At 43.2% G+C, this 15,820-nt stretch overlaps 1 protein-coding gene across 1 annotated transcript; it reads left to right on the top strand.

Moving 5' to 3' along the window:
- The first annotated feature begins 2,912 nt into the window (after positions 1-2,912).
- Positions 2,913-15,247, top strand: mchr2b (melanin concentrating hormone receptor 2b). The gene is made up of 2 exons (XM_014213293.2): positions 2,913-3,863; positions 14,241-15,247. The coding sequence occupies exons 1-2, from the start codon at positions 3,451-3,453 to the stop codon at positions 14,881-14,883; spliced, it is 1,056 nt and encodes a 351-aa protein (XP_014068768.2). The 5' UTR covers positions 2,913-3,450; the 3' UTR covers positions 14,884-15,247.
- Positions 15,248-15,820: the final 573 nt, after the last annotated feature.

Consider the following 15,820-nt stretch of genomic DNA (forward strand, 5'->3'; position numbering starts at 1 on the left):
GGTAGGTTTATTTGAACAGCGAGAGACAGAATAACAACAAAAAATACAGAAAAATGCGTGTCAAAAATGTTATAAAATGATTTGCATTTTAATGAGGGAAATAAGTATTTGACCCCTCTGCAAAACATGGCTTAGTACTTGGTGGCAAAACCCGTGTTGGCAATCACAGAGGTCAGACGTTTCTTGTAGTTGGCCACCAGGTTTGCACACATCTCAGGAGGGATTTTGTCCCACTCCTCTTTGCAGATCTTCTCCAAGTCATTAAGGTTTTGAGGCTGACGTTTGGCAACTCGAACCTTCAGCTCCCTCCACAGATTTTCAATGGGATTAAGGTCTGGAGACTGGCTAGGCCACTCCAGGACCTTATTGTGCTTCTTCTTGAGCTACTCCTTTGTTGCCTTGGCCGTGTGTTTTGGGTCATTGTCATACTGGAATACCCATCCACGACCCATTTTCAATGCCCTGGCTGAGGAAAGGAGGTTCTCACCCAAGATTTGACAGTACATGGCCCCGTCCAATGATGCGGTGACGTTGTCCTGTCCCCTTAGCAGAAAAATACCCCCAAAGCATAATGTTTCCACCTCCATGTTTGACGGTGGGGATGGTGTTCTTGGGGTCATAGGCAGCATTCCTCCTCCTCCAAACACGGCGAGTTGAGTTGATGCCAAAGAGCTCCATTTTGGTCTCATCTAACCACAACACTTTCACCAGTTGTCCTCTGAATCATTCAGATGTTCATTGGCAAACTTCAGATGGGCATGTATATGTATTCTTGAGCAGGGGGACCTTGCGGGCGCTGCAGGATTTCAGTCCTTCACGGCGTAGTGAGTTACCAATTGTTTTCTTGGTGACAATGGTCCCAGCTGCCTTGAGATAGTTCTGGGCTGATTCCTCACCGTTCTCATGATCATTGCAACCCCACGAGGTGAGATCTTGCATGGAGCCCCAGGCCAAGGGATATTGACAGTTCTTTTGTGTTTCTTCCATTTGCGAATAATCGCACCAAATGTTGTCACCTTCTCACCAAGCTGCTTGGCGATGGTCTTGTAGCCCATTCCAGACTTCTGTAGGTCTACAATCTTGTCCCTGACATCCTTGGAGAGCTCTTTGGTCTTGGCCATGGTGGAGAGTTTGGAGTCTGATTGATTGATTGCTTCTGTGGACAGGTGTCTTTTTTACAGGTAACAAGCTGCGGTTAGGAGCACTCCCTTTAAGGGTGTGCTCCTAATCTCAGCTCGTTACCTGTATAAAAGACACCTGGGAGCCAGAAATCTTTCTGATTGAGAGGGGATCAAATACTTATTTCCCTCATTAAAATGCAAATCAATTTATAAAATATTTGACATGCGTTTTTCTGGATATTTTTTTTGTTATTCTGTCTCTCACTGTTCAAATAAACCTACCATTAAAATTATAGACTGATCCTTTCTTTGTCAGTGGGCAAACGTACAAAATCAGCAGGGGATCAAATACTTTCCCCCCCACTGTATACAAAATAATCTGTTTCATTCATAACACTAAAGGATATTTTTCATTCATAATATACTAAATAATCTGTTTCATTCATAACACTAAAGGATCCAGTGGCGGTCAGTGCCGTTTAAGATGAGTGAGGACAATTTTTTGTTGTTGTTATGAGCATGGCCTTATTTCTATTACAGTATATTGGTTGACTGTCCTTCAAATTCCATTCACCCAGTACAATGTAACATCAACAGGTTTAGGCTACTACATGATACTCTAATGTTCCCTGTACCCATCACGAGGTTGCTACAACCTAGCCTATGAATGAAAGTTTACAACGTAGGTGCACACAGGTCGAGAGAAAAACATAAAGTGATGGACAGTGACAGACATTCAATACCGACCTGAGCACTCTGATCACCGGTAAACACAGTTTACTTTCATAGCAGCCACGTTGTATTTGAAGACGTCAAAACTACGAAATGACACATATGGAATCATGTAGTAAGCAATTTTTTTTAATTAAAAGTAGCCAACCTAACGCGTTAGTAAACCTGCTACAAACCTGCTAAGCAGCTACACCGGCGGGCCCCGGTGGCAATAAATTAGTAAAACCAAAAGCATACCTTGACTTGGAAGAGTTCCAGTGTTGTGTTGGATAGTCATAGCCAGCTAGCTAACATTGCATCCCTCTGTTTGACCAGGGTGTTTGGGTAGGCTAAACAAGCTAGCTGTATTTGCTAGCTAGCAGTAGTTTATGCTTTCAGTACTAGATTAATTCTCTGATCCTTTGATTGGGTGGACAACAGGTCAGTTCATGCTGCAAGAGCTCTGATAGGTTGGAGGACGTCCTCTGGAAGTTGTCATAATTACTGTGTAAGTCTATGGAAGGGGGTGAGAACCATGAGGCTCCTAGGTTTTGTAGTCAATGTACCCAGAGGAGGACGAAAGTTGCTGTCCTCCGGCTACACCATGGTGATACCTTACAGAGTGCTGTTGAGGCTACTGTAGACCTTCATTGCAAAATATTGTGTTTCAATAAATGATTTGGTGACTTGTTAATATTTATTATAGTTTTATCTAAAAAGGAAAACTTTATTAAAAAAAATTAAAATGTTTTGTATAAAATTCACTGAAGAGGATGGTCTTCCCCTTCCTCCTCTGAGGAGCCTCCACTGAAAGGATATTTTTCATTTCTAACATACTGGGTTTGATTCCTTTATAACATACTAAAGGATCTGTTGACTAAAATAATGTATAATTGTTTAATGATTCTTCATTGAATCCTTGGCTGTATATTTGAGCCAATCTATGTGATTCTGTCATTGATGTTGTCCATCTGGATGGAGCAACATTTAATCAAAACATCGTGACACAAGTCAATTTACTTCTGACATGCGCAACAGGGTGCATGGATGAGCTGTTTTTCAGAGCAAGAAACAGATTTAAAAAAAAAAAGTGGTACGATTTACTCACTTATCTCCCAATCAGTTTTCTCTAAACTTGATTGATGTTTTATGACGTGTTAAATGAACAAGCGAGGGATCTTTTGAATGGAGGAGACTACAATCGGATTGTTTTATCGTTCACTGAGTCAGCGAAAATGAAGTGCGCTATTGGGTAGGGAGAGAGCGCAGTGGAGACGAACGGGGAGGTCCAGTCCTGAGTGAATAATGTGTTCTCAAAGAGGCATCAGCTAGTTCCCAAGTTTGGTGTGAGAATGATCGATCCTTCTGCAGAATCTCATCGAAACACATGCTAGAGTTGAGCTGTAGTCCATTACAAGATAAAGAAGTGCATGAACCAAAGGATACGCGCGCAGCAGTTTATCCAGAATAGGTGTCCAAGTTGTGCCGCTAGAAATCTGGATAGAAGCTAGTACAGTATGACTTGTCGGCTTGACAGTGTTGCTGCTTATCTATAGCATAATACTGATCCGCGCGTTATCAATCACGACCAGGGCGGCAAATATCTAAAGATCTAAAGATGATTATAAATAGCTCGGACATATTTTGTAATTACAAAGAAGTAAGTAACTTCACCAACAACTCGTCATGTGTGAACAAGACTCAGTCCTCACCCAGCTTCATCGACCTGGCGACTTTCATGCACATATTCCCGTCCATATACGGCATCCTGTGTACAATAGGAGTGATCGCCAACGGTTTGGTGATTTACGCAGTGGCGACATGTAAGAAAAAGATTGTCTCGGACATCTACGTGCTGAACTTGGCCGTCGCAGATATGCTCTTCTTGTTGGTGATGCCCTTCAACATTCACCAGCTGGTCCGGGACAGACAGTGGGTGTTCGGGAACTTCATGTGCAAAGCTGTCGTGGTGGTGGATGTAAGCAACCAGTTCACTACCGTGGGGATTGTAACGGTGCTATGTATTGACAGGTAAGTCTCCATCTCTCCAAATTCAATAGGTGTCAGTTTGATCATAACAAAGACAGTAGTCGAATATAGCATCAATTAAGTCTCCCTCCTCTATTACCTTCATGTATTCAGTTAGATATAACCTGGTTTAGGATATGATTATAACATAGTTAGAACCTATACGTTATTAAGAAGAACACATTACTGTTATGCAGCCGTTTAATATATGACCCTGGCCAATGGTCAAGAGCAGGGATCCCGTGTGGCTCAATTGGTAGATCATGGTGTTCGCCAGGGTTGTGGGTTCGATTCCCACGGGGGACCAGTACAGAAAGAAATGTATGAAATGTGGATAAGAGCGTCTGATAAATGACTAAAATGTCAAATCTACTGAGCGGATGGTCGGGACCGGAGCTTTATTACAAATGAAATTGCAGATTGAGCACAAGAAGTGCAAACAGATATAATATTTGACTTAAAAATAATCCTTTTCAAACCTACAGTACCAGTCAAAAGTGTGGACACACCTACTCATTCCAGAGTTTTTCTTAATTTGTTTTACTATTTTCTGCATTGTAGAATAATAGTGAAGACATCAAAACTATAAAATAACACATATGGAATCAAGTAGTAACCAAAGTGTTAAACAAATCAAAATATATTTTATATTTGAGATTTTTAAAAGAAACCACCCTTTGCGAAAAGAAAGGAGGACCAAGGCAGTTTTCATATAATTAATTAAAATGCCTTTATTTGTGTTCAATAGAAACAAAGTTAAAAAAATTTACCACCCTTTGCCTTGATGGCAGCTTTGCACACACTTGAAATTGTCTTAACCAGCTTCACGAGGAATGCTTTTCCAACACACTTGAAGGAGTTCCCACATATGCTGAGCACTTGTTGGCTGCTTTAACCAAACCATCTCAATTGGGTTGAGGCCGGGTGATTGTGGAGGCCAGGACATCTGATGCAGCACTCCATCACTCTCCTTGGTCAAATAGCCCTTATACAGCCTGGCAGTGTGGCAGTGTGTCACAGCATCATCGGACTGAGCTTGTTGTCATTGCAGGCAATCTCAATGCTGTGCGTTACAGGGAAGACATCCTCCTCCATCATGTGGTACCCTTCCTGCAGGCTCATCCTGACATGACCCTCCAGCAATACTGCTCGTTCTGTGCGTGATTTCCTGCAAGACAGGAATGTCAGTGTTCTGCCATGGCCATCGAAGAGCCCGGATCTCAATCCCATTGAGCACATCTGGGACCTGTTGGATCGGCGGGTGAGGGCTAGGGCCATTCCGCCCAGAAATGTCCGGGAACTTGCAGGTGCCTTGGTGGAAGTGTGGGGTAACATCTCATAGCAAGAACTGGTATATCTGGTGCAGTCCATGAGGAGGAGATGTACTGCAGTACTTAATGCAGCTGGTGGCCACACCAGATACTGACTGTTACTGTTACTTTTGATTTTGACCCCCCAAACCCCCCTCTTTGTTCAGGGACACATTATTCCATTTCTATTAGTCACATGTCTGTTGGAACTTGTTCAGTTTATGTCTCACTTGTTGAATCTTGTTATGTTCATAGAAATATTTACACATGTTAAGTTTGCTGAAAATAAACGCAGTTGACAGTGAGTGAGAGGACGTTTCTTTTTTTGCTGAGTTTACAATGTAGAAAATAGTTAAAATATAGAAAAACCCTTGAATGAGTAGGTGTGTCCAAACTTTTTACTGGTACTGTATATACAGTGCATTCTGAAAGTATTCAGACCCCTTCCCTTTCTCCACATTTTGTTACCTGGATTAGGTTTGTAAGGCTTCCATTAATATTAGACATCACGCAGCAGTTATTGACAAATAGACACGCAGCACCGCCTCTCGTCTTACCAGACGTAGCTTCTCTGTCCAGCCGGTGCATGGAAAATCCCGCCAGCTCTATATCATCCTTGTCGTCGTTCAGCCACGACTAGGTGAAACATAAGATATTCCAGGTTTTAATGTCCTGTTGGTAGTTTACTCACTCGCCTACGAATTCTCAGAAGCAGCCTGACCTCCGTCCCCCTTTTTGTCTTTCTTCACGCAAATGACAGGAATTTAAGGCCCGTTCCTGAGAAAGCAGTATATCCTTCGTTTCGGACTCGTTAAAGAAAAAATTTTTTTTTTCCAGTTCGAGGTGAGTAATCGCTGTTATGATGTCCAGAAGTTATTTTCGGTCATAAGAGACAAGAGCAGCAACATTATGTACAAAAGAAGTTAAAAAAGAAGTTACAAACAATGCGAGAAAACTAACAAAATAGCACATTTGGTTAGGAGCACGTAAAATGCCAGCCATCCCTTCCTTCCGCCACCATTCTATTGTCCGTAGAACTCTGAGACAGGATTATGTCGAGACACAGATCTGCGGAAGGGTACCAAAAAATGTCTGCAGCATTGAAGGTCCCCAAACCATAGTGGCCTCCATCATTCTTAAATGGAAGAAGTTTGGAACTACCAAGACTCTTCCTATAGCTGGCCGCCCGGCCAAAGTGAGCAATCGGGGGAGAAGGGCCTTGGTCAGGGAGGTGACCAAGAACCCGATGGTCACTCTGACAAAGCTCCAGAGTTCCTCTGTGGAGATGGGAGAAACTTCCAGAAGGACAACCATCACTGCAGCACTCCACCAATCAGGCCTTTATGGTAGAGTGGCCAGACGGAAATCACTCCTCAGTAAAAGGCACATGACAGCCCGCTTGGAGTTTGCCAAAAAGAACCTAAAGGACTATCAGACCATGAGAAACAAGATTCTTTGGCCTGAATGCCAAAAGTCACGTCTGGAGGAAACCTGGCACCATCCCTACGGTGAAGCACGGTGGTGGCAGCATCATGCTGTGGGGATGTTTTTCAGCGGCAGGGACTGGGAGACTAGTCAGTATCAAGGGAAAGATGAACGGAGCAAATTATGAAGAGATACTTGATGAAAACCTGTTCCAGAGCACTCAGGACCTCAGACCTGGGCGAAGGTTCACCTTCAAACAGGACAAAGACCTTAAGCACACAGCCAAGACAACGCAGGAGTGGCTTCGGGACAAGTCTCTGAATGTCCTTGAGTGGCCCAGGCAGAACCTGGACTTGAACCCGATCGAACATCTCTGGAGAGACCTGGAAATAGCTGTGCAGTGACGCTCCCCATCCAACCTGACGGAGCTAAAGAGAAGAATGGGAGAAACTCCCCAAATACAGGTGTGCCAAGAGTGCAGTGTCAGAGCCAAGAAGACTTGAGTCTGCAATCGCAACAAAAGGGGCCTCAACATAGTACTGAGTAAAGGGTCTCAATACTTATGTAAATGTGATATTTCAGTTTTAAATTTGTAATACATTTGCAAAAAATGTCTAAAAACCTGTTTTTGCTTTGTCATTATAGGGTATTGTGTGTAGATTGATGAGTAAAAAAACGATTTAATACATTTTAGAATAATTCTGTAACGTAACAAAATGTGGGAAAAAGTCAAGGGGTCTGAATACTTTCCAAATGCACTGTATATGCGTGGGAATACTTGGGAACAGATTTCCTAAATAAAAATGAATTGGAGCTGATTTCATGGTGTTTTTAAGGTCTCTTACTTCCAACAACGAACCCCCCCCCCCCCCAAAATAAAAATAAAAAATACAATTAAAATATTATAATTATTATAATTAAAATCGAATGTTGCTCAGGCCTCCAGTTGGGGTATCATGGTCAAGAGGGTTCAGTAATTCAGTGATAAAGCACAGCCAAATCAGACCAAGCATTTAGCTCCACCTGATTATCTGTGTACATGACAATCTTTGATTTGATTTGATGGGAAGGTCATATGCACCATTTTCTGGTTATTTATACATCCATATTTACATGTCCATCCCTGGGTCATGTGGATATACATTACACTGGTATCTCCACTGTCCGGCCATCATATGAAGACATCTCTACAGTAATATCTCTATGGTCATGTAGACATCTCTACAGTAATATCTCTATGGTCATGTAGACATCTCTACAGTAATATCTCTATGGTCATGTAGACATCTCTACAGTAATATCTCTATGGTCCAGATGTAGACATCTCTACAGTAATATCTCTATGGTCATATGAAGACATCTCTACAGTAATTTCTCTATGGTCATGTAGACATCTCTACAGTAATATCTCTATGGTCCATATGAAGTCATCTCTACAGTAATATCTCTATGGTCCATATGTAGACATCTCTACAGTAATATCTCTATGGTCATGTAGACATCTCTACAGTAATATCTCTATGGTCCATATGTAGACATCTCTACAGTAATATCTCTATGGTCATGTAGACATCTCTACAGTAATATCTCTATGGTCATGTAGACATCTCTACAGTAATATCTCTATGGTCATGTAGACATCTCTACAGTAATATCTCTATGGTCATGTAGACATCTCTACAGTAATATCTCTATGGTCCAGATGTAGACATCTCTACACTAATATCTCTATGGTCCATATGTAGACATCTCTACAGTAATATCTCTATGGTCATGTAGACATCTCTACAGTAATATCTCTATGGTCATGTAGACATCTCTACAGTAATATCTCTATGGTCATGTAGACATCTCTACAGTAATATCTCTATGGTCATGTAGACATCTCTACAGTAATATCTCTATGGTCCAGATGTAGACATCTCTACAGTAATATCTCTATGGTCCAGATGTAGACATCTCTACAGTAATATCTCTATGGTCCAGATGTAGACATCTCTACAGTATTTTCTCCATCCCTTGGCCTGCCTTTGATATATTTAGTATCATGAAAGATATAACCAGTGCAGAGCAAATTCTTCCTCTTTAGTTCTTTGATGTCACATGGCTGTAGGGTTATGTTCCTTCTTTCATAGACATATGACACACGCTGGTTAAGTACAGCAGCATCGTACAGCAGATGGCAATAGACTTAACTTTGATTTGATTTAACATCAGCAGTAAAAAATGTTTTCAACAACCTGTATCTCTGATCGTTTATTTTAGGATTTATTTTAGGATTCAATGCATCCCAAATGTACCCTTTTTTTCATATGTAGTGCACTAACTTTGACAAGGGCTCATAGAACTCTGGTAAAATATAGTACACTATTTAGGGAATAGGGTGCTATTTGGGACGTAACCGTGGTTGATTTCGTGTTGTACATCAAGCAGTATGCCGGTCATCAGTCTAACTTTATTTACTTATTCATGACAGCTTATATGTGACTTTTTCAGCTCCCAGCTCAATTCATCCTAAAATTGTATGATATTATAATAGTATAAGGTGTGCCACTTTGCAGATGCTTTCATCCAAAACGACCTATAGTACAGTGAGTGCATTCATTCATTTAGTATGGGTATGTGATCCTTGAAGGAATTGAACCCATGACCTTATGCCAGTGTGTGCATCCCAAATGGCACCCTATTCCCTTAATAGTGCACTACTATTGACCAGGGCATATACTGCCCTACCAAGCAAAAAACCAAAAAAGGCAATAGCAGCTCATAGCGTGGAACTGAGAAAAATGGCTTTTATTTACCTTGGTTTTCACAGTAACTTTATGCAGTTACTGCTAACATGACCCCCCATTTTCTCCTGAACACAATAAAATAAAGGCAGGATACTTGTCCACATGATTAAGTATGTTTATTAATGTAGCAAAAATGACATTAACTAATTTTCAACCAAATTAGCAGTATAGGACTGTTGAAAAAATGACATTGTATATAGAATAAGAGTGCTTTTAAAATGAAGCCAATGCTCTTACCAACTGATTCACTCATGACATTATTAGATTTATTTAATGTAACATCATGATTAGAGTCCCGACTGCTCTCAGGAAGAAAAAAAACCTGTATGAATAGGTGGTATTCAAACACAAAACCTTCTATTCCAGGTTAACTAATTACTGTTTGCTTTTCTTGGGATGACAAATACCTAGTAGACAAATACTATTTAGTTATGGTGTTTATTCTGTCTGTGTATTCACATGACATACACATGACATTCACATGACATACACAAGACATGCACATGCCTCTGTCTGGACTAGACTGGACTGGGTAAAAAGTGATGTTTGTTACTGGTGGCAGCGTCGCCTAGCGGTTAGAGTGTTGGGCTAGTAACCAAAAGGGTTGCAAGTTCAAATCCCCAAGCTGACAAGGTACAAATCTGTCGTTCTGCCCCTGAACAAGACAGTTTACCCACTGTTCCTAGAGCTGTCATTGAAAATAAGAATTTGTTCTTCACTGACTTGCCTAGTTAAATTTAAAAAAAAACGGAAGAACCAAAATAAATAATCCTCACAGTGGAGTCTCCTGAATGATCTGTGTAGAGATACTTTTGTGCTATTTTGGGGAACACGTTCTTTGTCTCCATCCCCTCTACTCTAGACTTTCACATTCATGGAGCGACAGTACTCTGACTTGTTTTGACTGATTCAAAATCTCTGTTCTGTTACACGTTCAGATATCGCAGACACATCGTGAGATTGGAACATCACATTATCACACTGGCTTTCAATGAACACTATGGCAAATACCAAATTAAATCTCACTCAGTATCACATTGTGCATAAACACACGCATGCGCACACACACACACACACACACACACACACACGCCACAAACGTGACCACCCATAATATGTACATCTGTCTGCACATACACATGAACTCAAGTACATCTACAGTATCTCTTTACAACACAGTCACATCCCTGAATACAATAATCTGTTTTCTATAATCTGTTTCTCTTCACAACACAGTCACATCCCTGAATACAATAATCTGTTTTCCTAACCTTAGCAGGTTAGGTGAAATGGGTTAAGGTCCGAGTGGCGCAGTGGTCTAAGGCACTGCATCGCAGTGCAATAGGCGTCACTACCGATCCAGGTTCAATCCTGGGCTGTGTCGCAGCCGGCTGTGACCGGGAGACCCATGAGGTGGAGCACAATTGTCCCAGTGTCGTCCGGGTTAGGGGAGGGTTTGGCCGGCTCTGATGTCCTTGTTCCATCACACTCTTGCGATTCCTTGTGGCGGCCGGGTGCATGAACGCTGACTTCGGGCGCCAGCTGTACAGTGTTTCCAACGACACATTGGTGCGGCTGACATCCGGGTTAAGCGGGCAGTGTGGCTTGGTGGGGGTCGTGTTTCGGATGACGCATGGCTCTCGACCTTCGCCTCTCCCGAGTCCGTACGGGAGTTACAGTGATGGGACAAGACTGTAACTACCAAACTAAAAATGCTACAGTTGTCCCTGACGTGTCTCGAACATGGCAGATGGTCATAGTGTACACCCACCTGTCCTCCCCAACCAACCTCCCTATTGTCCTGTAAATGTTTCCCCTTAAACCACTCAAGTGTAACTTCTGCAGTATGCTTCGGGTCATTGTCCTGCTGGAAGATGAACCTCTGTCCCAGTCTCAAATATCTTGAAGACTGAAATAGGTTTCCCTCAAGAATTTCCCTATATTTAGCGCCATCCATCCTTCAATTCTGACTAGTTTCAAAGTCCCTGCCAATGAAAAATATGCCCACAGCATGATGCTGCCATCACCATGCTTCACTGTGGGGATGGTGTTCTCGGGGTGGTGAGAGGTGTTGGGTTTGCGCTAGACATAGCGTTTTCCTTGATGGCCAAAAAGCTAAATTTTAGTCTCATCTGACCAGAGTACCTTTTTCCATATACAGTGAGGAAAAAAAGTATTTAGTCAGCCACCAATTGTGCAAGTTCTCCCACTTAAAAAGATGAGAGAGGCCTGTAATTTTCATCATAGGTACACGTCAACTATGACAGACAAAATGAGAAAGAAAATTCCAGAAAATCACATTGTAGGATTTGTAATGAATTTATTTGCAAATTATGGTGGAAAATAAGTATTTGGTCACCTACAAACAAGCAAGATTTCTGGCTCTCACAGACCTGTAACTTCTTCTTTAAGAGGCTCCTCTGTCCTCCACTCGTTACCTGTATTAATGGCACCTGTTTGAACTTGTTATCAGTATAAAAGACACCTGTCCACAACCTCAAACAGTCACACTCCAAACTCCACTATGGCCAAGACCAAAGAGCTGTCAAAGGACACCAGAAACAAAATTGTAGACCTGCACCAGGCTGGGAAGACTGAATCTGCAATAAGTAAGCAGCTTGGTTTGAAGAAATCAACTGTGGGAGCAATTATTAGGAAATGGAAGACATACAAGACCACTGATAATCTCCCTCGATCTGGGGCTCCACGCAAGATCTCACCCCGTGGGGTCAAAATGATCACAAGAACGGTGAGCAAAAATCCCAGAACCACACGGGGGAACTAGTGAATGACCTGCAGAGAGCTGGGACCAAAGTAACAAAGCCTACCATCAGTAACACACTACGCCGCCAGGGACTCAAATCCTGCAGTGCCAGACGTGTCCCCCTGCTTAAGCCAGTACATGTCCAGGCCCGTCTGAAGTTTGCTAGAGAGAATTTGGATGATCCAGAAGAGGATTGGGAGAATGTCATATGGTCAGATGAAACCAAAATATAACTTTTTGGTAAAAACTCAACTCGTCGTGTTTGGAGGACAAAGAATGCTGAGTTGCATCCAAAGAACACCATACCTACTGTGAAGCATGGGGGTGGAAACATCATGCTTTGGGGCTGTTTTTCTGCAAAGGGACCAGGACGACTGATCCGTGTAAAGGAAAGAATGAATGGGGCCATGTATCGTGAGATTTTGAGTGAAAACCTCCTTCCATCAGCAAGGGCATTGAAGATGAAACGTGGCTGGGTCTTTCAGCATGACAATGATCCCAAACACACCGCCCGGGCAATGAAGGAGTGGCTTCGTAAGAAGCATTTCAAGGTCCTGGAGTGGCCTAGCCAGTCTCCAGATCTCAACCCCATAGAAAATCTTTGGAGGGAGTTGAAAGTCCATGTTGCCCAGCGACAGCCCCAAAACATCACTGCTCTAGAGGAGATCTGCATGGAGGAATGGGCCAAAATACCAGCAACAGTGTGTGAAAACCTTGTGAAGACTTACAGAAAACGTTTGACCTGTGTCATTGCCAACAAAGGGTCTATAACAAAGTATTGAGATAAACTTTTGTTATTGACCAAATACTTATTTTCCACCATAATTTGCACATAAATTCATAAAAAATCCTACAATGTGATTTTCTGGATTTTTTTTCCTCATTTTGTCTGTCATAGTTGACGTGTACCTATGATGAAAATTACAGGCCTCTCTCATCTTTTTAAGTGGGAGAACTTGCACAATTGGTGGCTGACTAAATACTTTTTTTCCCCACTGTATTTGGGGAGTCTCCCACATACCTTTTGGTGAACACCAAACGTGTTTGCTTATTTTTTTCTTTAAGCAATGGCTTTTTTTCTGGCCACTCTTCCGTAAAGCCCAGCTCTGTGGAGTGTACGGCTTAAAGTGGTCCTATGGACAGATACTCCAATTTCCGCAGTGGAGGTTTGCAGCTCCTTCAAGGTTATCTTTGGTCTCTTTGTTGCCTCTGATTAATGCCCTCCTTGCCTGGTCTGTGAGTTTTGGTGGGCGGCCCTCTCTTGGCAGGTTTATTGTGGTGCCATATTTTTTCAATTTTTAATAATGGATTTAATGGTGCTCCGCGGGATTTCAAAGTTTCTGATATTTTTTTTATAACTCAACAACTTTGTCCCTGACCTGTTTGGAGAGCTCCTTGGGCTTCATGGTGCCGCTTGCTCGGTGGTGCCCCTTGCTTAGTGGTGTTGCAGACACTGGGGCCTTTCAGAACAGGTGTATATATACTGAGATCATGTGACAGATCATGTGACACTTAGATTGTACACAGGTGGACTTTATTTAACAAATTATGTGACTTCTGAAGGTAATTGGTTGCGCCAGATCTTATTTAGGGGCTTCATAGCAAAGGGGGTGAATACATATGTACGCACCACTTTTCATTTAGAATTTTTCTGAAACAAGTAATTTTTTTCATTTCACTTCACCAGTTTGGACTATTTTGTGTCTGTCCATTACATGAAATCCAGATAAAAATCTATTTAAATTACAGGTTGTAATGAAACAAAATAGGAAAAAACACCAGGGGGGGATGAATACTTTTGCAAGGCACTGTAGTGCATTACTGTGGTCCCGTGTGGCTCAGTTGGTAGAGCATGGTGTTTGCAATGCCAGGGTTGTGGGTTTGATTCCCACGGGGGACCAGTACAGAAAAAATGTATGAAATGTATGCTCTGGATAAGAGTAAAATGTAAATGTAATTACTTTTGGGTCAAAGTAGTGCACTGTGTAAGGAATGAGTTCTGGTCAAAATTAGTGCACTACATAGTGCACAACCCAGGTCCCTGACCTCTAACCACTGGTCTCTAACAGATGTGTCTCTTTGTTTCTAGATACATTGCCATCGTCCACCCCAGCTCAGACAAGCGGACAATCCAGTGGACCATCATCATCAACATCCTGGTGTGGGTCGGCAGCTTCCTGCTCACCGTGCCCGTCATGATCTATGCCATGGTGGTGAGGAAGCGCGACTTGGAGATATGCATGATGTTCCTGGATGGGCCTGAGGACATGTACTGGTACACTCTCTACCAGTCCATCCTAGGCTTCATCGTCCCTCTCATCATCATCTCCACCTTCTACTCCCTCACCCTTTACCACGTCTTCAGATCCATCCGCCGAGTCAAGCGTAAACAGTCTGTCTGGGCGAAGCGCGCCACCAAGACCGTGGTGATGGTCATTGCTCTCTTCCTGGTGTGCTGGAGCCCGTATCACGTGATCCAGGTGATTAACTTGAGCAACAACAGGCCAACCAACACCTTTGTGTATGTCTACAACATCACGATCTGTCTGAGTTATTCCCACAGCTGCATCAACCCTCTGATGCTGCTCATCTTCGCTCAGAACTACCGCGAGCGTCTCAGTCACAGGAAGGATTTGAGGAGTTCGCAGCAGAACTCCTCCAAGACCACTGTGATCAAGACAGACAGCTCCAGCGTGTCCACCGACCCAAACTACCGCTGCACTGTCATCTAATAATACAGATATCGCCACTCACATATTGTGTGTGTGAATAGGTGGGCTGTCGGTTGGTCCCAATAAGACGACCAAAAGTCAACTGTTTTCGTTCTGCTATCTTCGATGAACTTTAGCGTTTATGAATTACTGAAGTTAAAGTAGCTGAACTACACTGTTATCTTTCCAGGGGAAAGTGTAGTGTTAGTGGATGGATGAATGGATTTAGCCGTCTGACTGTAACTGCTCCACCTTCACGAAGAATCATTGTTCTGTGTCACTGATCCAAATGTTTGCTGAATCGTTATCTAAGGACAGCCCCTCTCTCTCTCTCTCTCTCTCTTTCTCGCTCTCTCTCTCTTCCCGTCTCCCCCTCTTTTCCCCTCTCTCTTTCCCCCTCTCCCCCTCTCTTTCCCCCTCTCCCTTTCTCCCCTCTCTCTCCCTCTCACTCTCTCTCCCTCTCCCCCTCTATCCCTTTCTTTCCCCCTCTCCCCCTCTCTCTCTCCCCCCCTCTCCCTTTCTCTCTCTCTCTCCCCATCTCCCTCTCTCTCCCCCATCTCCCTCTCTCCCCCTCCCTCCCTCTCTCCCCCTCTCTCTCTCCACCTCTCCAGCAATCTCGCTCACCCCTCTCTCCCTCTCTCTCCCCCTCTCCCCTTCTCTCCCCCTCTCTACCTCCCTCCCTCTCTCTCTCCCCCTCTCTCCCTTTCTCTTCCCCTCTCTCTCTTCCTCTCTCTCTCTCTCTTCCTCTCTCTCTCTCCCCCTCTCTCTCTCCCTCTCCCCCTCTCCAGCAATATCCCTCTCCCCCTCTCTCCCTCTCTCTCTCCCCCTCTCTCCCTTTCTCTCCCCCCTCTCTCCCTTTCTCTTCCCCTCTCTCTCTCTTCCTCTCTCTCTCTCTCCCCCTCTCTCCCTCCCTCCCCCTCTCTCTCTCTCTCTCCCCTCTCCCTCTCTCCCCTCTCTC

Source organism: Salmo salar, chromosome ssa05 (assembly GCF_905237065.1).
Source record: "Salmo salar chromosome ssa05, Ssal_v3.1, whole genome shotgun sequence".
Lineage (NCBI taxonomy): Eukaryota > Metazoa > Chordata > Actinopteri > Salmoniformes > Salmonidae > Salmo > Salmo salar.